We start from the raw sequence: 22423 nt of genomic DNA on the forward strand, positions 1-22423 counted from the left end.
AAAGTCACAAAACCCAGACAAAACACAGCACAAGGTTCTTGTTGGACTTCATATATGCTTGTTGTTGGCCACACGTCTCTTGAGTACATAAGAAATAAAGAGAGGCAACTTTCAAAAGACCTGAAAGTACCAGAGGACTTTCCGGTCGGAAGTTTTAGATAATGGGCATGAATTGAGTAACAGTTCAAGCTGCTCCTGAGATGAAATTACAGTTCCTCAATAGGACTAGTAGAAGGAAATTGAGTAACAGGCGTTAATAACAAAATCAACATATTATGCTGGGGAAAAAATTGACGTTTTCCTTGGGCATAAGGGAACAATTTTCCAAAGCAAAGCTGCAAGAAAATGTTGGGTAGAAGTTAAGAACAAAAACTGACGAAAAGAATAATAGGTTAAAAAGAAGTAGACAAAGAAATAAGCACCGACATTTCTTCTAAGAGGGAGTCATAAGTCACCATTTCCCTAAAAAGTCAAGTCTGATAAAACAAAGACCCAAGTCACCCAACAACAAATTCCATGAGAAAAATTGTCTCTTCCAAGTGATGGTAAGCTATGAGAACTTAACAAACTTCTAATGAAAAACTAAACTTGAAGATCTTCAACCAGCAACTAGTCTGGGAGTTTTTTGTTTTTTTTTCTCTTTAAATTAACAAGCTTTTTGCAGTATGAATTATGATACCCTGAAGCCCCACCATAATACAGGACAATATAATATCCCAACTCAACCAGCCACCATAAGATGAGATACCAAGAATTCAAACTATAAATCTATATTCCAGAGTGCCTAAACTACAAGTGTTAAGAAATGAATATGGGCAATCTAAATTCCAGTTTATGGCTATTGGTTACATGCCTGGATACTAAAAGCGAAAGGAATCCACACTAGATCTCCAAACACCAACATGAAGCCCAACCTCTCCACAATTATGTCCCATCTATAAAACATAAACAATACAAACATGTCAGCCTGGTGAATAATCAAATACGGATAACGGAATAACAGTTTTACTGTTACCAAATGAAGAGAGAATGAGGACACAAATGTTGGAAGTGAAACCATACACTTCAAGAACATATATTGGTACATTAATTGCATATCAAAGACATGATTAACAATAAGCAAAAGCCAGCACAAGGAAATGGCAAGTAGATCCACAGAATGTGAGAGAAATCATCAACAAACATAACATGATAGTGCATTAATAATAATTGTCCTGTAATAAGAATTAAAAATACTAGCAAAAAAATAATAAGAATTTAAAAGGCCTTAAAAGATAGAAAACCAGTAAGCATATGCACACAGTGCCTGTTTCTCCATCAGAGATTAAGATACATCTCCACCAAGATGCCTTTAATAGTTGAAAGTTTTATAACAAGACCATGTCACAAATTATTGCAATTATAAACTTTGAAACGAGTTTCCGAATAAATTCAGAACATATCCATAGTTATCATGGCACTTGAACATCCAAGCTGCCCAAGCATAAGACCATATTATATGGTATATTTACCATATTCAAGGTAACTTTCCATATTCATAAACACATTCCAAAATACAGGTATATTTCCTTTATCATTGAGGTATATGGCCACATGGCAGAGTTGAAACATAAAGCACCACGTCGCCTTGACATCAAGGCATGCTCTTGTTCCCGCATTGCCTTAGCAACCACGGTCTTGTCAGTTGGCTTTCTAACCATGCAAGCAATTTATAACTCAATAAATCCCTATATGGTTCTCTGACAAGGATGAAAAGTCGATACTTTGTTTGAGGAAACTGATCATTGTTCACTGCAGTGAACAACAGTTCTTTGAAAGTTTTGACCACACGTGGAAAAGCATGATGAGTCGTCTACATGGTCCACACATCATTTAACTTCAATTTCCAATGGCAGTTGGCAAAAAAAAAATCCAATGGCAACTTTGGGATTTAAAAATGCATACGTAGATGTTGAATTGTTCAAAGAGGAAATGATTCAGTAAGAAGGAATTGTGATTTACATGAAATGCTAAGTAGTCCAAAACTCCAATCTCTTTATTATTGGTCAACAAGTGTGCTCCAAAATCAATATTGGAATAATTTTTTACTATTAAATTTGAAAAAGAATTGGGTCATGATGAAATCACTGTATCTAGGGAATTAATGCATAAAGATTCCACATTTAATTACTCCAAAGATAGATGATCATTTTGATGATCCACAACAGTCATATAGCCAGAGAGACTGAAGTGATGATCCATGGATGGGTTTCACCCAATATGCAATAACCAGGCGAAAACATACCTGGAGGGGAAGAATTTGAGGGTACTAACATGGATGCGGAAGTGGCAGAGGGGTTTGACAGAAGCTGACGGATCCAATTTGGTCACCAACAGCACGTGCAATACAGTAAGTTCATGCTAAAAGGTAGAAGGACCACCAACAGCTCCAGTCAATTGAAGTGGTCTAAGTCTGGTCAGCTGATGGTTTGTCATGGCTGCAACCACAAAGCTCAATAGAAGAGGCTATGCGGCAGCCATAAAGCTTCCACCAGAATTCCTTGGTGTGCCATTCCTTCCCATAGGAATCACACCTGATAAGGTCATGATCAGAAACCAAACGATCATTCCGCAATAGGACTCCCCTCTCCTTTTTCAGCTGTTTGGGAGGCCTCAAGTAAGAGCTGATTATTTCCTGAGAGGAGAGTGTAAAACAGTATTGCAACAGCTATCCTCTAACAGGACCATAGAGTAGGGTTGATCCATAAGTAGGGAAGGGAACATGGCTAGCACTTGGGGCACATTACCAATCATACTACAGAATAAGCCCAGAAAAAGAAAATCATATGCCTTAATTTAACTTCATGACTTCATGTCTATGAAAACATATCACATTGTGATGTCCTAGATTGGTAGGAGACCAACTAGGAGCCAATACCAGATCTAGAATGAACTGGTAAGCTTAAGTGAGTCAGCATTGGATGTGGGGTCCACTTGAGGGCTAGGGGCAAGTGAAAGTTAGGGTTTAATGGCTAGGGTAGAATATATGCTGGAAATTGAAATTAAATCAGGTTGGCATATTTGGAGTTACAAGGGATTCCTAGTAGAACAGGATGGAAATGTGAAGGAGAATTGCAAGCAATCGTGAGTGGATGTGTATGAAATTTGGATATTCTTCCTTAGTGATAGGAGGAGCTTTGATCAAAACTGATTTTAATGGTTAGCAGTAACTGGGCTAGACTCTTGTGTTAATCACCTTGTATATGACATTTCAGAAGAAAAAAAAGAATAGTTGCAATCAGAGAGGCTGTGGAATGAATTTGAACTCTTTTTGATGGTGAAATAAGGCTGTAGACAATTTTTAGTGGCTAGGGTTTGTAGAAGACAAAAACTAGGGGTTACGCTTTGGGAAATTAGAGGATTAGAATAAGAAGACGACTTGGGAATGTGAATAATTCAATTAACTGTTTTCAAAGATCTTATTGAACTGCAGCTTTAATGGTTGAAGATGTTCTAGGGAGGAAGAAATAGAAAAGAAGAAATCAGACCCGGGATATCAAACCCGTATGCATTGCTCAAAAGCCCCAAATCTCTAAGGGGGAAAAAATCCTATTCTTTTTCCAACCCATCTCTAATTGATGGGGGATGAACTTAAAATTCCTAATTGACTCATAGAAGGACTCCTAATCACTCTAAAAGACTCAGTAAAGTAAACAAAATTCTATCTAGCTATTAAGGTTTTTTTTTTTTTTTTTTTTTGGGGGGGGGTGATGAAAACTATAATCTTAATCTAACTCATGCTGAATTTAATTACTAATCCCATGTAATCACACTACCCCACCTTATAAATAAGCTTCAAATTATGCCATTGCATCAATAAACCCAAAAATAAGAAGCGTAGGGTCTACAAAAGCCATCTATGGGACCAACATAAAGTATTCCAAGGCTCAATTGACCCATTTGGACAATCTTAACGGCAATATTGGTAAGGGTGGAGGCTTAAAAAGTACTATAGAAATCCAATTCTTGCCCCAGATTGCACAACTCAGAATACTACTATGGCAGGTTTGGTTCCTTCTGCTTGGCTTCATGAAGTTCTTCACATGATTCATACATCTGAGCATCATTTCCAACCTGGGAGTAGGTTCCTTGAACCACATCTGCTTGAACACCATGATAATTTGGGCGGAATTGTGACAATAGCGTAATCAGACAGTCATTTTTACTTGCAAGGGAAACAAAATATTCCATAATGTCTGTAAGAAGATTACGTCTATTTACAGTTCAACCCTCAAACCTATATCACAACCGACTTTGAAGAGCTGACAAAGTTTGTAGAATTACTGTCTTAGTTTCTAAATAGAAGATAAAAGAGAGATGATTTTATTAAAAAAAAGAGCATATAAGGAAAAGAAGTCATTGGGAAGAGGGGCATTAATGTTACAAACAACCTCATGAAAACACTTGTATCTTGTGAACATTAAAGATCAAAGCTACATTGCTGGAGAGAAGCAAGAAGAACTTACGTGGAGGTCATGAACTCCTCGTGGAAAAAGTAGTCCACAACATACCACTGCAAATAAAAAATAAAAATTAAAAAATGGAAAATCTGAGCAACTGATAAATGTTCAGATAAAATTAAATATTTCAGCACGGACTGTGGTCATATTACCGTACAAAATATTTGGTAAAGAATCATTGACAGGCTTATGCTGTCATCTTCAATGCGTTTGACTAGAACAGAAATATTGATGAGTAGCCAGCCCATCATTCCAGCTCTAACAAAGAAAAATCTACACATGGTGGAACAGTCAAAGATGGCATTGTAAGAATAGGCATGCAGTATTAACTTAATAAGATGTCCCATTCAATTGCTTTAAATTGAATATTCAGTTTGGCAACTATGTTCTGTATGGTGTCAAAAGCAATTCAATTAACGGAGGTTCATGGTAATCCTAATATGCTATTGAATCACTCAAAGCATAGTTGTCACAGCATCTAGCAGAATACAAAGCAGCAGAAATGCACTGCCTAGACAACCATGACTAAAAGGCAGAAAAGAGCAGTGATGCAAATTTCATTTCAGCAAGTATGTTGCCCTGTCAACCATTTCTTAACCTGAGATGTTCTTGTTAAACTGTTAAAAAGAGCCACGATAAAAGATAGTGCCGCAATGAAGGTTTAAAAGGTGAGATCCTCGTAATTATGATAGGATGGTAAAAGACTCACATTTAGGATTTAACAAAACCTGCTACAGGAAAAAGAACTACCTGAGATAAAATGATTACTGTCTAGATAGCATTCATACAGGGATGGGCAGGTTACTCTGGTCATATTTCAGAATATATTGAGGCCAACCAAAAATGAACCAATTGTATAGCTACTAAACCAAAGCATCATGAGCTCAAAGTTTTACTTTTCTTATTTGACAAAACGTCATAAACCTAGCTCCACAATTACGGATCATAATTTTACTGTTGCATAAGTGATTGTAATAGGATTGAGTACAACAAATGCTAACGGGAAATTGGATATAGGATTTCAATGATAGACACAGAAAATAAGGAGAGAAAAAATAAAAAAATAAGAGTTCGGGAAAAATCGGAAAGAAAAGAACCTAGTCACATCTAGCCATCTAGGTAATTTGTGCCATGACACATTCAAGTAAGAACAGTTTCCTCAACATAATAGCAAAATTTTTATAAACAATTTTCAGAAAACTATGACACTAATATAAATCTCACAAAAACAACACCCAGAAATATTTCAGTTATCTCTGCAAACAAAATTGATTTGCAAAGTCTTGAGCTTGTTAGCAAATTAGTTGTATAAAATTTTAAATATAAAGCACGCGCCCCCCCCCCCCCCCCCCCACAAAAAAAAAAAAGCGAAAAGAGAGGCATCCAGAAAATTATGAAAAGTATAAGTACAGAAACCAAAATCAACTTCAGAATTCAAGAATAAAATAAGGACAGCTCCAAAGTTTATAGTTAAAACTGAAGACATCACTCTAAAATTAACCCTACTTACATCTGATCTTGAATTAGGAAATGAGAAAAATGGAAGACCATAAGAAACACTGAAAGATAAAGAGATTTCCTCTCACATATTTATCCTTTCACCTCATATAGACCTTTGATTCTATCAGTGCCACACAGGTCTTCATGTTATAAAGAACTCTCAAGTTCCCCACAAGAAATCATCTATTTTCCACACGTCCTAATGTGTTTTCAAGGTAACTAGAATTAAGTCAAACAAAATCAAAAAACAGATGAAGTCATGGATTACTGATAAACTGAATGACAAAGCATGAAGTTTTCACGTACTTGAGATCCACTCCCATAAACTGAGGATTCAGCTGTATCCCAAGCCACCAATGAGATGAAATAGAACGATAATTAATCAACATTCTATGGGAAAACAGAACTAACACTAAGGATTACAGAAATAAAATCCTCTTTACTTAAGATCATCATTTATGGAGAATGTCATTCCAATGGAATCAATTGGACTTAGTAAACATTGTTTAGGAAAACGTAAAAGGTTCAAGCATCCCCACCCACCACCTATCAGTAAACATTGTTTTTAGAAAGAAGTAAAAGATCCAACTGTCCCCAGCGACCACCCACCAAGGAGAAAAAAGGGGAATTAACAATCCATTAGCTAAAGAATTCAAAGGCCATTATTGTGCATATATTCTTTTCTCATGTTCTCACCCATAATTAGAGTCCTTATTAGTTCATCAAAATTGACATATGGCCTGCGGGATGCCAATCGGAGTACAAAATTCTTTCAGCATATTCATACTTTGTCCCCATGCCAGGGAGAATGAACTTTCTCAATAAAAGAAAGTTCTAATATTTCATCAGTCTTCAACTCATAGCACAAAAAGAATTGTATCAATTTTCATTCCCCTTAATTTTGCTGCCTGATGATGAGTAGGGTCCCTTTTACAAATAGGACTGCTCAACAAACTCCTGGTTTTCATATCTCATAGCAGAATGGTGTAGGTGAAATTAGAAGGGGGGGAGTGTTTGTGTCATACTTTTGCATATCCTAGTTAGGCACATGCCTTGTCAGTTTTGAATGGCCACCACCCTCACTCTGTCATTTCTTATTTGCATCATCCTTTCTGACTCCTAGTGCCCTTTTAGTAATGCTTTTGTAACTTGTTTTGGCATTTTTCTATGCTAGTGGAACAAAAAAAATGGAACTTCCTGTTTGGGTATACACCATTCTGCTTTTATGTGCCAATGAAATAGACAAGCTTCTTTCTTGTGCCAGAAACAAGATTTCGCAAACACCAAAAACCTTGTTTCATCAATTTAAAGAACAATTTTCCTTTTAAATCTGACTCCAACTAAAAGAACCGCTCCCAAGAAACTGTATTAGAGACTCAAACAAAGAAGAGAGAACAGTAAAAAACCTGCAACTCTCCATCGTCTTCTACCTATAAGAAGAGTTTTGGAACAGGTTTGCCAAACAAAATATTACAGCTCAAAAACAACTTTTCAGCACAGAAATAGAAACATCATTTTGGGTGGAAAATATGTGTTTCAAAACAGATGCATGATCAAAGGGCCCCTAATGTGTTTGGTTGTCTGGAATTTTTTTTTTTTAATCACATTTTTCACCATACTAGCAAGTTTTCTCCTGCAGCTAAAATGTCTTTCCCTAATATACAGGAATAAAAAAGAATGTCCTTTTTCCAAATTACCTTTTATGGCCTATAGCAGACTCAATTGAACCTGACTGACAAGCACAAAACCGAAACAATTGTTAAAATAGACTGGTTTCAGTTTTACCAATTTTATAACTTAATTGGTCAGTCTCAGGCTAGACCAATTAAGCTGACAAACTAGTGTCATGAACAAAACCAACCAGCACAATTTTTTTTCCTGAATTCCCTACCCTTCAAGAAAATTTCAATTACCCTTCATGTATCACTATCCTGTCACTTCCTTTTCCTCTTTCTTCCTTCCATTTTAAAACCAAGGTATCTCCATCTTTGGTATTAATATTGTTTTGACGGTTCAGGAAAAGAAACAAGACTAATGGCAAGTTAGAGATGTGTCCTACTTGTATCAGATAATACAGCCCCGTATCAGACTATATCAACCCATATTGGTCAATACAAAGCCTGTTTGATATTAAGTATCAAATCAATACCCACCAATACCAATATGGATCAGCTGGTACTTACAACCCTGGCTAGTGATGTAGTGGCACTATCCATGTCTAAAATTTTCAACTACAGAGCATAAATGGTCACACACACATACAAAGCCTGTTCAATATTAAGTATCAAATCAACACACACCAATACAAAACGTATCAGCTGGTACTTACAAACCTGGTTAGTGGTATAGTGGCATTATCCATGTCTAAATATTGCAGCTACAGAGCATAAATCGTCACACATCATATGTATGAATGAGGTATTTAGATGAATTTACTTAAGATCGTATTACGGTTACACATGAAATGACAAATTCACTTGTGTCAATCCAAGTTTTCATATAAACAAGTATGACAAGTGAAATGAAAGTTAAAACCATAAGATGCTGATTGAGATAAATACAGGGCTAGTAAAGAAGTACCAGTCATGAAAAAAGTTTGTTGTGACATGTGGTTTTAAAGAGGAACCCTGATCACGAGATTTGCAACCAGCAGCATAAAGAACCAATGTCACCTGTCATGGACAAAAGACAAATTATTGACATTCAAAGCTATCAAATATTTTAAGGTCAAGAGGAATTGCAATTGTCATGGCTACACAATCAATTTAAACATTGGAACTAAAGCATACATTTAGTAAATACCAGAAGATGCAACACTGATTTTTTTGTTTACAAATAAAATAATTTCTTTCTTCTGAAAAATAAATTAGAGATTTCATATTAGCTTTACATGAAGTTACATGCAAGCCACTAGAGGCAGAGAGACCTACTAAATCCAATAAATGTCCAATAAAGTTGTATCTCAAAGGTGGGCAGAAAATTTTTGAATCAGTGAAATGGCAAAAAAGAAAATGACATGTCACAGATTACAGGATTGACCAAAAGCAACACCCACTCATATGGCTGCCTACTCCTGCTTACAGCAAAGCAGAACAAAACTTGTTAGAAAGGAAAAGGCATCAAACAATATCCATACTACCATTTTACTTCCCAATGAGAACCTAAATATCCAACCTGAATGCACTCAGTGATGGCCATGGAATCGAAAACCTTTACTCATTTGAGGGGTTCTTGTCAAATGAGTCAACATAAGTTTATCCTACAATAATGGCATCTACAAGAGGGTGCTTTCTTATACTTCTCAGCACTAAAGGTACCATTTTCTGATGTGAATGGAACAGGATCTAAAATGAACCAACTTGAATTGGGGCAATAAAGGTTCTAAAACAGGGAATTGGGGATCTAGGTTTTCTAGTTGAAATTACAGCAGTAGTATTGATTGGGGTTTGAAAGGAACTGTTAAGGTTATTTGATCCAAATTTGGAAGAATTTTGATGCTGGGAAGTAGATGTCTTAAAAATTAGGGTTCTAGAAATTTATGAATTTGATGAATGAGTGGGCCTGTCAAGTGACAAGGAAGTACAGGGTTTGGGTAAGGGTGCAGTGGATACAGTTTGGCGAGAAACTGTTAGTTATTTGTATTTGTAATGGGATGTGATGAGTTAAGGTTTTGGAAAAATTGATATGTCAAAAAAGGATTAGTGTTCTTCAAACTAATGAAGAGGAAGCTTGATTGAGAATCTCCCAGGATTCACACTGTGAAGAACCAACTGGTCCAACCAATTCCACCTAAGTTTAGATCATCTCACGCACTAAACTGAAACTCTCTCAATGGAGGAAACGGGCAGCAGCTGCAGCTCGCAAACCAATTTCATTAATCAAATTTGTTTTCAATAATGTACCCCCTTAAAAATTTATATGAAAGACTCAAAATATTTCCCATACAGAAAAGGAAATCCATAAAACAATGAATTGACTAGGAAACTAAAATACACATAACAGTGCTGGTTTGTCAAGTCCTAATCCAAACCCACGACACACTACTAACAATTTATCTGCAACTTCAATTATACAACATAAAACCAGTTCAACTGAACCAAATGAAAACGACTTATAAGAAACTAAGGAACAAAGCTTTTTTCGTACTAAACCTAATTACCCGTATTATAGGCCATAAAAGTGGTCTATTACATAGGAAACCCATCATGTCAAAGGGTAAACATGCTTATAACCCAACCTTGAAACTATACCTAATAAGCCTGGCCTATTTGAGTGATGAATCTGCATCATCTCCAACTTAAATTGAATTTCAAATCGAGACATGCTTTCAGACACAGGAAGCCCACGCCTTTCAAAAAATGTATGGATGAATAAAGCATATCATTACCAAAAGCCTTGAAGGGCATGGTTCGAGGTCTCACAAGATCTCGCTTTCGTGAGGACTCAAGACGAGATCAAGGGCGAAACAAAAAGATTAGCAAATCTTGGCCGAGATCTCAGAATTATGTTATATACTGTGACAAACCATACTAACACATTACTATTTTTTAAAGCATGACAATGAAACATGAAGTTGAACTTACGATGAAGCTGAATATGAAAGTTGTAAATAGTAGCTCAAGTCCTCTGTCAGCTATCACCTGCAATCATACCAAAAAAAAAATTCAGTAAACAGAAATTATGAGATAATGCACCATGGTGTTATATTTAAAAGCTCTCCGACCCCAGTACACCATTATGAATTACATTGACTGTGATTTTGTGACTAACGGATAGATGATGAGCAATTTCAGTAATTGTTAAACGAGAGTGATATGCAAACAACCTCACAATTGATTGAAAACTTGTGACAAACGATGAGCAGTTCAATGGTTGGTAGACGACCAATTTCCTGACTGTTATATATACAAATTTCCCAGCAATTAAAATGACAAAAAGAAACCCAAAGTATCTTTAGCATAGCAACATTAGCATACATAGCATGAGATGTCTTTGTATGTGGTTTCCAACTATGGCATGTGAGCATGGACTCAGACATGAGTATTTTGTACACAATGGACACCAAAGTTTCAGTTCTACAACCTCCTCAAAATCTAGAAAAGGGACTAGGCTAAGAAATTTGGCTGATCACTTATACTCGACACATTGGAATATTTCCACAGTAGATCATGCCTAGTTCCTTATCAAAGGTGAGAGAGAGAGGGGGAAAAAACACCTTACTTTGGGATTTGTTTGATTCTTAGGCTATGGAAGCATAATCGCACAACTGTCTAGAAGGAAACATATAGACATGTAACGTACCTTACATAGGAAAGCAAGTGATCAACCCCAAATCGTGTCTCAAATTCCAACCAGGCGAAATTTTGAAAAGAAAAAAAAGGGTGTAGGAGTTGGATCACTGATCAGTTCAGTGCCTCTCAGAGATAAGAAAAGAAAAGGGTGACTCAAATGTAGGAAACGAAGCTAGTAAACGGTGTTTGGCAGTGAGAATGAGAATAAACTTTATCCTTTTTTTTTTGGGTCAGAGAATAAAGTTGATTAGCCAACTGAAAGTAATGGTGCATCACCCAGATTTGATATTAACAGTCACATTTCATAGACGAAATTGTAAAACATGATCTCTGTACTCAATCCTGATGAATTTCCAGCTCTCTTTCTCAAATAACAATTGCACATTGAAACACCAGCAACTACAGAATGAATGAGATGGTACAAGCAACACGAACGTAACAAGACAAAGAGAGAGAGAGAGAGAGAGAGAGAGAGAGAGAGAGAGAGAGAGAGAGAATAACCGTTGGCGAAATCAGCTTCAAGGCAACACCGATGCCCAATAGGAAAACCAGTAAAAGAAGTGACACAAGGCCTGCAAAATGTGGAAAACATGGCATTGGCAACCATAAGAAGCAATAAAAGAACAAACACAGAGAGAAACTTACCGTTGCAGCGGTAATGAAGTCTAGTGCCATCTGATAAAGTAACGCCAGGAACGTTCTTCCCAGGTAGAAGAGATCCAGCGATAGCCAAGTAAATGAAGTAAGAATGAAGTATAAAAACCTGAAAAATCATTCATTTTTAACAAGTATAAATATCAGTAATCGAACTATCTCAATTAGAGTTGCTTTTCAAATCAAAACAAGAACTTCTGGATTTTGCTTACGGATCTCCATGTAGGGGTGGCGTTCACAATGTAACCTAAATCCATCTTCAAAGTCTCTATCTTTCTTCTGCTTATGTGTTACTCCAATAGAACCTCGCGCTCCTCACTCGCAGTCACAGCTCTGTGCATTCCTCTGAATCTCTGAAGCATTATCTGAGCCTACAGCGATTTTGTCATCGAATTTACTTGGCGATTTTGTTAGTTCAGTATCGGTATGATCCAACCACGTAGCCAACCACCTTTGTGACTTGACAGTTGACACCATCACCTCTTGAATCCTTTAACCTCTATTTAGTAAAAAGTAAAATCCATTTTTACCCTTTTGCATACGGTCATTAACGGAATCGACTGTGGCTTCCTTGCCAGGGTGTTGAACTATTCTATGACATGATGAAAATCCCTGAGATGGATTTTCATTTATTGCAGCCCCGTTGGCTGCTGCCAACTGTGATGATCACGCCACATGAGAATTTACTTGTAAATATTATTTTTTTATTTTTACATGTTAAAGGTTTAAAGTTTAATAATTTACAAATCAAACCCCTCATTTTTCAATTTTGTATAAAATAATATTTATATTTTAAGGATTTAAAATTTACTAATTTACAAATCAAACCCCTCATTTCCCAATTTTGTATTATAACAAACTAAGAATCTAAGACAAGTCCGAGCTATTTATCATTACGATGTATCAAATGGAAGTGCAGTGATGTATGCAGTTGAGGCATTCTAACAAACTAACTATAGCCAACGCAGAGCTGTTCTAGTGGTGAAACCAACACCTCTTAGTGAAGAGGTCGTGGGTTTAACTTTTGATAAGGCATATTAATATCCCAATCCCCTGGCTTAATAAAGCCCTTTTGTAAAAAACAAAAAAAACCCACCACCGAACCGACTATAGACTTAAACCTTATTCCTACGTAACCCAACTCGCTATCTATTTTCATTGTTCACTCTTTGACAATATAACATGAAAAAACCAAAAGCTCTACCCTTCCTCTCTATCTATCCAAGGGATGGAAAGGCAGAGGTATTTGGTGTCCCCTCTAGTCAAGAATTGGGGCCTTACAATCACTAGCCAATGTGCTTTTCTCTCACGCCTTTCTTCGTTCATTGTTCAATATTCTGGTGTCTTAGGCATAGAGGAACCATACCAATCCATCCCGAACTTGGTGGATAAACTCTACGGCGAAAACTATAGTGCAGGTGAGGTCCTACGAAAAAATAGCTTAACGCAATATTAGTAATTCAATATGAAAAAAAAAATGAAAAACTCATCTCATTCAAATTCCCTTGAAAATCTGGATCTCTCCCACTTCATACTTCAGAATAGATCAATTGAAAAGCTCTCTCGAGTACCTGGGCCTACATAATATAATGCTCCAGTGTACCACATGATCATTGTACATGTATGATGCATCTCATTTTAATAGAGAACCTTTGTTTTTTGGGTAAATTATTGAAATGACATCATATTGGATACAACACAAGGGCGAACGGGGAACCCATTGACAGGTTGACAATAGAATAAAATAGGCCTAGAAAAAAATTAGAACAATTTCAAAACTAGAAGATCTGGAGAATCCGGCGTCGACAACATGGAAGACGAAGACGATCTTCCGGGGAGAAATTACTAGGTCCAAAAGGTTGAAGAAGGATCTGTTGCTCGAGTGACTCATTTTCAATTTACCTGAAATCATCCTGAAGAAGAAGCAGATTCAATTCCATAAACCGTTTTCAATTTACCTGAAATCATTCTGAAGAAGAAGCAGAAGAAGAAGCAGATTCAATCCCACAAACCTGTACCTTTCGATCGTAGGAATCGTAATCTCTTGTAAGTCTCTCTTCTCTAGTTTTTTATGTTTTATTTTTTTTCTTTTCTGTGTATTGCTGCTCACCCTTCCGTCCCTGTTAATTCTTGTTTCTCGTGAAGTTTTTTCTGACATCTTATCCTATGTACCACGTCTTTAGATTGTGAAACAAGAATCAACAGTAAGGGTAAACAACAATTTTTCTATAGTTGTTAATTCTATAAAAACACCTATGTTCTTGTGCATTGCTTGCTTACCCTCCCTGTTTCATCATCTATATCTTGTTTCTTATTTTCTGTATTTGTTAATCGAATTCCAGTAAATATCTGAAATCAAAGAGACTTGGATCGATTTCACTTTATCGATGTTTCTAACCACATAGGGACTCGGTTGACGTTGCAAGCTCCAAGTCGGAATATTGACGACGAGATTTTCAAGTTCAAGCTTCTTGACGATTCCTGGAATTCAAGTGGTCGTTACTAAGTCAGGACTCTGTTGACGCTGCAACTTCTGGACTGGATTACCGGATGATATTTTGATTATCAGATTGAGGCTTCTTGATGATTTCTGGAATTCGAACCATTGTTAATGATGGATTTCTGCTCTCTTCACCGCTTCTGCTGCTGTTGCTTCTAGTTCTCGCCGTGGAATTTGATATATCAACTGATTTTTTGCCAGAATTTAACCTGCAAGGAGAAATCTCTGGCAGTGCAGTGAGTTGCAGCTAGTGAAGCACTTGCAGAGCAACGTTTTCCATCTGTTAGGTTTCGTGGTCGCAAATGCTTTCCAACTGTCACCGGAGTTGAGGAGGAAGAAAAGGCAGAGATGGGAGACGATGAAGGAGATAAAGAGAGAAAATATGCAAATCTTACAGTAGAATAGATGTGAGGGTATTTTGGTCATAAAAATTATAAATTGTCTTTAATTGATCTTATTGAATACCTCAGGGGAGCCAGATGCAAAGTGCCCATTTATTTGGACTAAAAATGATATGGACCAAACCTCAGGGAGTCCATATGAAAATTACCCAAAAAAAATTGACATACAGTTTCACTGCTAATTCCATGTAGAAAAAACTCCAACATGTCTGTTGCATACAGAACATGGTTAAAGTGCATACTTGACACCATTAAAGACTCTGGGGACTTGACTTTCCCTCCTCTTCACATTCCCCTACTCAAATTCGGGCTGTTGGGAGTTGAAAATAATATCACCCGCCTCTGGTGAACTTCATGGATGGTTATTTATACATCTGCACCCAGTGACAGGAAAGTGATGCTTAAATATCTGTCTTGAGAAACTCTTTTGCCTTCTTAGCGAATGTCTCAGCTACCAGTAGAGGAAATGCAATTGTTGCATCACAATGTACCTGCCCAATATAACAAAAAAAGACAGAAAACCATAAGAATTACACTTGAGACAGGTTCAAGTTGGTTACAAGTGTTGTCGTAATGACTCAAAATGAGGAACACAATCAATGCCAACAACCAATTGAATGTGGCATCAGTCCACATGAATCACAAATATAAACCAAATGTTACGAGCATAAAAGGAAACTTTTCAGAGATGAAATGGAACGAGTCTGCCTGGATAAACAATCACAATTTCATAGTTCAAGCAACAAGAAACAGAAATAATATAGATGTGAATGAGGCTGTACTTTCACAGTCTTAGCAGAATCCCTGATCTTTCCCCATGATACAGCCTCGTCAGGACGTGCTCCAGAATCACTGCCATCAAACTCTTGGGCTGTGTTGATGAAAGCAGCATAATCTGCACCATTGCGCATCATGTTGGCATTACATACGTGATGCTTGGGCAGTCCACCACCAAGAATTATAATGCCCGTCTTCCTAGGGCTTGCATGAACTGCTTCCCCATTCATGGCTTTTATATCTGTCAATTAGATGAGAATTAAATAACATGACACAAACTGACTAGCAATAAGCAAAAATGAAGATGGATATGTCTACCTTGCACAACGTCAATAATTAACCCAGGATTCCGGTAGGAATGAAAGTATAACATGTCCCCTAGGGAACCATCTGTTATGCCTGGGCAGAAGACAGGAACATTGTTCTGGATGAAAACATTGAGGGATGTTAATGATGTGGCATATAGAACCAAGATGACATGGATTAAAAAATAATAAATTTAAAATATAAATTATTAATTTCCCAAGCTGCTGATATTATTCTAGAAAGTTGACCCCAAATAGCCCGGCATGGCAGACTAACCCCCAAATAGTCCTGCATAGCAGACTAACTTCTGTAGTGAAATCTTTATTTTCATAACCACCAGATGGAGTGTTAAACCTCAAATTGCTTAAGACAGTAACATGGCTTCATCTTTTAAATTTTCCAGACATGATATCTTGATGTCCGTAACCATAAGAAGGAGCCACATGCTGGCTGAACGGAATCTTGGTGGGGCCACATGCAAATTTTGATTGCAGCCTTGAAAACTGAAGAATTCTATTTAGTTTATATTTTGTTAACCTTAGTTACTATTAAGTTTGTTTTGATTCCCACCCCCCAAAAAAAAACAGTTATAGAAAGAAATAGAAGTTGCCGTTCTACTTGTTCCCTTGTCAATGGGTGGGAAACTTGACTGTGCGGGCCAAATTACCTTCATCCATCAACCTGCTATTTTTACTTATCTCTTCTCCTCCTCTAATCTTGTCCATATGTCAGGTGCTGAAGATTTAAAGCAGCTGATACTGCTGAAGAGACCGTTAAATTCTACGGTGACCATGCTCTCCCAACAGGATTAAAGCTTCACTGCTTCTCCAACTTAAACAAAGCAACTGCTGCTCTGTGACTTGAATAGATCACTGCAACAAAAGACCCCCTCATCTGTTTCTTCAACTCCCCAACCCAGCTGGGTTTCCAGACCTCTCCTGACCTCCCATTCATTCAATCCATCCTTTCACTACACTTCTCCATCCATTTACTTGTTTCACGCACAATCACATGCTTCCTCTATAGACTATAACTATCACTCAAGCAATCAAAATTCAACAAAATTTGCAGCATAAGCTTAGCATCAACAACCATCCCTTTGATCAACATTTGGAGCCAAATTGTTGCTTTGGCCTGCAGCACCCTAGTTACCATTTTGGTGCTTGAAGCCATTCCCTCAATTCAGCCACCAGAATCAATTGAGATTTTCAGTAGTGTTTCATCTACATCCCACCATTCGATCCAGTTTTGATCAAGCTCTACAGACTGGTTTGGCTAGAAATCCTAACCTTCTAACTTCTGCATTTTGTTTTTAGTTTGTCTTGAAGGCATTTTGGAGCTAACTTCCACTGTAAACTATATGGTTTTCTTCATCATGAAAACTTTGCTTTTTAATGGTAAACTGAAATAAAAACAGCATAAACAGACAGTAGAAACCAAGTAATGATTTTTTAATAACCAAGATGAAGGATGGTTTTCTAATGGCCAAGATGATAAGTAGACGTGAGAAAAAGGGGTTTGCATTGTCGCAGTCAAACTTTTACCCCCTTTTCTTTCTCTCCAAATTCTAGAGCACATAGAACCCCTTCTGGAATCACCAACAAACAGCTTACTCAATCACCACAGCAGGTATCTCAATGAATCACCACGTAATCCAAAGATTCCTTTGCATACAAAGAGCAAACACAGATATAGCCCAGCTTCAACGCTTGTTTTAGTTCTTTTGACTAAAATAAGCCCATTTATGTGATTCATCTGCCACCATGCCTCTGTTAAGAGACAGGAAGAGTGAATAGCAATTATTCAAACAATTTTGTCTTTTTTTGGGTAATACATTCAAGCAATTTAAAATACACCATTTTTGCATCAGAATAACCTAACATACTGAATATAGTCAAGGAACAATGAAGAAGATAAAGAAAAAAATTGCACTAGCAAGCATAAAGAAAGTGATGCGGCACTGAAAAAAATGGGCATTGGAATACAATAATTAGACAGAGAGAAGGGGAAAAAAAACCACAAATATTTAAGAATGTGCATATGCACACACAGCTTATAATTTATGATTTACCTTGTAAGCCCAGTATAGGTATGAGCTTCGATCATTTATTTCTTTACCTAAGCGAGCAATAACCTTTGATGGTGTCCATAGTAAATTCTGTTGAAAGAAGAAAGAAAAAAAAAAGGGTGGGGGGAGTTGGTCATGTTATTTCTATGCAATCAATAAAAAAGGGAAAAATTACATAGGTTGAAAATGGGTTTCATCTAGAAAATCATATCATCCTGAGAGAAAATGTTTAAAGCATCCCATTTCAAAAAATTTTGTACCATAATCACTTGCTAACTCTTTTCAAAAGAAGAGCTATAAAAGGAGATTTGTCAGCAAGGAACTCTGGCTTTTTAATCAGAAAAAAAGCATAAGGTACTATAAGCCACCTTTAAAAGTCAAATGCCAAAATGGCACATTGGATATACACTTTACCGGGGGGAAAACAAAAATTACACGCATACACACATTGGATATACACCCTGAATGCAGAATATATAATAAAAACTGTCAATCTGAAGGGGGAAAAAGTATCGTATTCCCTTATGTGGATATGACTGCCACTAACTTTTGATAAGTTACTGTATACCATTGATCCCTGACATGATTAAACAAAAGATGTCCTGATATGGAATTACTGAACCTAGCTCACATGATTAGAGAAATGCCCCCAACCTTGACACTGCACCTTACCAACCCCCCCCCCCCCCCAAAAAAAAAAAGAGAGAGAGAGAGAGAGAGAGAGAGAGAGAAAGCAAAAGGAAAATCTAAATAACCCTAACCATTGAAGGAGGCAACAGACACTCATATAAAGTACTAATAACCACCGAATATGAATAAAGTAACAGAAGAAGGTTATGGATAAATACCTCTGTAGACTGTTCTTCTAACATCCGATCAAGAATTGGTAAAATCCAATCCTCAAATTTGCAGTAGTTGTCATTAGGTACCAACAAATTACCAATTCGGTTCAATCCTTTCGAGCGTAAGCTCGCTCCAGGCAAAGAGAAATCACCTTTATATGTGGGTGCAAGACATTTTATAAGGTCCTCTTCTATGCCACCAGCTGTAGTAACCACCACATCTACCTGCAAGGCTGCAACCCAATAAGCAGCAGCACTTCTCATATCTATAATGATACACTTATAAGTATCATAAGTAAAGAGATAGTTTTATCGAAGAAAGATTAGTGACAAAAACCATAAATATAGTGAAGTTCAACATCCATTACAAGGATCTAAAATAAGGGTTATTTGTAATACTGGAACTCTGGAAGCATAATAGGGTCTGCATTGTAAACCAAAAGAGTGGTCTTCTTCTTCAACCTTTAGCAGCAAATCAGCCCTATCCCAACTAAATGAGGTCGGCTATATGCTAACATGGATCCTTTGATCCTTTGCTTCCCTTCAATAAGCTCTAAAGTTTATAATATAAGGTTGTGGGAATCCATGAAAAAGAGTTTCTAACCAGCAATACAAACAGTAAACTGAGCTGATTTGGCAAGAAGATTTCTCCCATATGACCACCAATCAGCCTCATTTTCAGATTAAGAATTTCCACTTCTATCATCACTCTTGAATCCAGCCAAAAGACACCAAACCAAGTAGTTACAAAACAAAATTTGGAGACAAGATGAATAAGGTTTGGTTTCCAATCGGTATCTCACAGCTCCAGCAAGAATTCAGACAAGGACTTCTCAGGTGGAGTCATCCAGAGGCACAGATTCAAACCCTTGAGTCTTGATGTGATACACGAAGAATGGAGAGGTTTTGAGGGTGCTCCAGCCATTCCACAGTTACACCAAGACTGAAGACGACAAAATAGATCAGGCAGTAAGCGAAGAAAGAAAGACTAGATGGGAGAAACATAAATACATGTGCTATGAATGCAGAAATCAAAGATTCACATAGAAGACTCAAAAATAGAGTCGGAAACTATATCAAAAGGCCAAACCCCATCCTTCACTAAAAAGGTATCCTAAATTGACAAAGTGAAAAAATGAAAGGGAAAAAAGGATAGCAGCACTAAGAATGGGCTCTCACTACTGAAGTAAATCTGGGAATGAGCTTTAGCTCAGTTCTTCGGTCAAGGCATAAGAAAGAGAAGGTCTTGCACTCAACTGTTCTTCCTCCCCACCTTATTGCCCCCCTTACTCTCCCTCACCCACAACATATCCTGTTCCTTTCAACCCATATTTTGTGGTCATCAAAATAGCCAATTAAAAAATAAACCCCTGAGATCAAAGTTCCAATGGATATGTAACCTATCCCAGGGCTTATTCAAATAATAACAAAAAGTAACCCTCTAAGTGACTCGTCTGCATCACATTTATTGACTTAAAGACATGGAATTGAAAAAACAAACTCTAAATTCAGAGGGTTATGGATTTGCTGGAACCAGAAGCCACATTCAATGCTTGAATACCCAATGGGGTAAATTAGATATTTCAGACACTTAGCATCGAAGGAAATGTGGGATAAAGTCCTAAAAGAACATTAAATGGAAAGACAAAGATGCAGACACAAGGTTTTTCCTATTGTGTTTGTGTGTGTAGGGGGAGGGTGTCGACTAATATGCCTTCGACTGAAATAAAAAAATTATCCATTCAAGCAGTCTGTCAGATGGATACCCAGTACTATGACAGCCAATAAATGCCCAAATAATTAACTATTCCTCAAATCCTGGAGTCACCAACAGGGTTTCAGAGTGCTTTTACCTTCACTCACAAAACAATTCAGTCTCAAGACACAGATTCTAGTCCCAATTATGAAGTTCACATTTCCACTTGAAAAATTATTTATGAACTGAACAATGCAGCTTCCCGTTCCATAATTAGTCCTAAATCTCTATTACAAGTTCTTACAGATCATTACACATACTTGCAGTCAATTGTGTTCAACTGCCAGTTCTCTAGTCTCACTACACCCACAAAATCTGACATACAATTGAAGCCGTAAAAGAAAGACAGAATGCACATTTACAACACTCACCATGTGGTGTTCCACAAGGTACGAAATCGTATCTCGAATACCTGATGAAATAAGATTAGATGTGAAACCAAGGAAGACTTTGCATCTCACGGACTTTCTGTATACTGGGTCCAACTCCTCCTCACTGCAACCTTCGGTTGGGACCTCATCCGAGAGCCTCCAATCTAACTTCAGGCCAACTTAAAAATTTTAGGTGGCATAAAATTTAAAAGGCAGAAAGCAGAAAATGGTAGATGGGAAAGAAATACAAAATGAAAAAGACCTAATCTTGGTAGGATGTGATGGAGCTAGAAACTTAAACTCACCATTTCGTTGACGAGTTCAATAGCTTCACCGAGATTTGAGGCCTGAAACCCAGTAGAGACCATGGACTTGAGGAGCGCAGCATAGTCTACACCCTTATTGAAGTCGTAACCCTCAATTTTTACACAAGCTCCTTCTAGGGACTCCGATTCTTTAAAGACTGTGGAGCGTACAGACTCCATCAGTTGTTCTTTCACCGCGTCTCCCATCTTCGTCTTCCCTTTCTGCAACAAAAAGTATGCGGTACATCTATTTAGTTTTTCCTGATGTTATTCAGGGATCAATAAGAAGTACCCGTTTCACTTAACACCCAAACTCTTTTTTTCCCATTCTCAAAAGAAAAGTTTTAGAACAGTCTCTGAGACGAAAAGTGAAATTATCTGGCTGGAGAGAAGGAATCAGATGCCGAGAATGGGAAGTAAAAAACTCCAGCAAAGGAATCTTTGAATGCATACCACAATAATTCGGTTCACAAATGCAGAATTGAACAGACCACCACAAGAATAATGGTGTCGCAGGAAAGCGAAACAGCAATCTTTCACAACACGCAAGACCTCGTTCTCAGTCGCCGAAAGTAGTAGAACTTCTCTCACGCTACGCTGAAACAAACTTCTACAGAAAAACGAACTTCTGATATGTATACATGCAGGCGCCGGGTCGATAGAAAGAAAGAATTAACAAAATAATGAAAAAAATTCGACTGAAAGATTGAAATATTAACTTTGCTACTCTTTCGTTGGGAGTGAAAAAAATGAACAGTTTGATGTATAATCTCTTACTTTGTGTTAACTCGAACACCGGAAGCATATGAAATAATTCACATAAACAGATGGATTCTGGTCAGAGAAAAACACTGGGTCGCTGCAATGGCCGTCGGAGACGGCGAAGAATCAACACTGACGGTAGAACCGGATGCTAAAGAAGAAGAAGAAAAGGCCGAGGTTAAGGGTATAGGTTTGAACTGACGGCTGAACCGGCCAGGAACCCCAAAACCGCCGGCTGAGATACTTGGTTAGGCCAACCTGTCTTTCTTTTTTTTTTTTTTTTTTGATAATGAAAAAAACTTACTATTACTTAATGTGAACAGATACAAAGTTTAGTTGTATCTAATACTACTAATGTCTTCTGATGTTCCGTGGAAGATACATAATTAAC

At 37.3% G+C, this 22423-nt stretch overlaps 2 protein-coding genes across 5 annotated transcripts; both read right to left on the reverse strand.

Moving 5' to 3' along the window:
* Positions 1-852: 852 nt before the first annotated feature.
* On the reverse strand, positions 853-12396 carry LOC149011646 (delta(14)-sterol reductase-like). 2 transcript variants are annotated; one of them, XM_089162876.1, is made up of 8 exons: positions 12157-12396; positions 11936-12053; positions 11792-11862; positions 10583-10639; positions 8580-8671; positions 4657-4772; positions 4506-4552; positions 853-935 (listed from the first exon to the last, which is right to left on the reverse strand). In XM_089162876.1, coding segments are annotated over exons 1-6 (384 nt in total). In that variant the 5' UTR covers positions 12202-12396; the 3' UTR covers positions 853-935; positions 4506-4552; positions 4657-4771. The 2 variants fall into 2 exon arrangements, with proteins under 2 accessions (XP_089019002.1, XP_089019001.1); XM_089162875.1 differs by having other exon boundaries at positions 4652-4772.
* Positions 12397-14511: 2115 nt separating this feature from the next.
* Positions 14512-22164, reverse strand: LOC149011647 (deoxyhypusine synthase-like). Of its 3 annotated transcripts, none has more exons than XM_089163078.1 (9): positions 22048-22164; positions 21724-21880; positions 21271-21492; positions 20966-21133; positions 18845-19063; positions 18000-18086; positions 15941-16046; positions 15628-15863; positions 14515-15336 (listed from the first exon to the last, which is right to left on the reverse strand). In XM_089163078.1, exons 3-9 carry the CDS (start codon positions 21475-21477, stop codon positions 15247-15249), a joined length of 1113 nt encoding a protein of 370 aa, XP_089019204.1. In that variant the 5' UTR covers positions 21478-21492; positions 21724-21880; positions 22048-22164; the 3' UTR covers positions 14515-15246. The 3 variants fall into 3 exon arrangements, with proteins under 3 accessions (XP_089019205.1, XP_089019204.1, XP_089019203.1); XM_089163077.1 differs by having other exon boundaries at positions 21724-21898; XM_089163079.1 differs by having other exon boundaries at positions 14512-15336; positions 18845-19071; positions 21007-21133; positions 21724-22164.
* Between the last annotated feature and the right edge of the window lie 259 nt (positions 22165-22423).

The sequence above is a fragment of the Hakea prostrata genome, chromosome 7 (assembly GCF_041222555.1).
Source record: "Hakea prostrata isolate BN-2017 chromosome 7, UWA_Hpros_2, whole genome shotgun sequence".
Classification (NCBI taxonomy): Eukaryota; Viridiplantae; Streptophyta; class Magnoliopsida; order Proteales; family Proteaceae; genus Hakea; species Hakea prostrata.

What these genes read in the sequence shown, in the direction of transcription:
- LOC149011647 (XM_089163078.1), bottom strand. Translation starts at nt 21,477, where the DNA reads ATGGGAGACGCGGTGAAAGAACAACTGATGGAGTCTGTACGCTCCACA. An exon ending in TTGAACTCGTCAACGAAATG is followed by an intron (nt 21,134 to 21,270) that starts GTGAGTTTAAGT and finishes GTTGGCCTGAAG; the next exon opens with TTAGATTGGAGGCTCTCGGA. An exon ending in ACCTATACTGGGCTTACAAG is followed by an intron (nt 16,047 to 17,999) that starts GTAAATCATAAA and finishes GTTTTCATCCAG; the next exon opens with AACAATGTTCCTGTCTTCTG.
- LOC149011646 (XM_089162876.1), bottom strand. Translation starts at nt 12,201, where the DNA reads ATGGATTTAGGTTACATTGTGAACGCCACCCCTACATGGAGATCC. An exon ending in TGAAGCTGATTTCGCCAACG is followed by an intron (nt 10,640 to 11,791) that starts GTTATTCTCTCT and finishes GTATGATTGCAG; the next exon opens with GTGATAGCTGACAGAGGACT. An exon ending in CTTTCATATTCAGCTTCATC is followed by an intron (nt 8,672 to 10,582) that starts GTAAGTTCAACT and finishes TGTCCATGACAG; the next exon opens with GTGACATTGGTTCTTTATGC.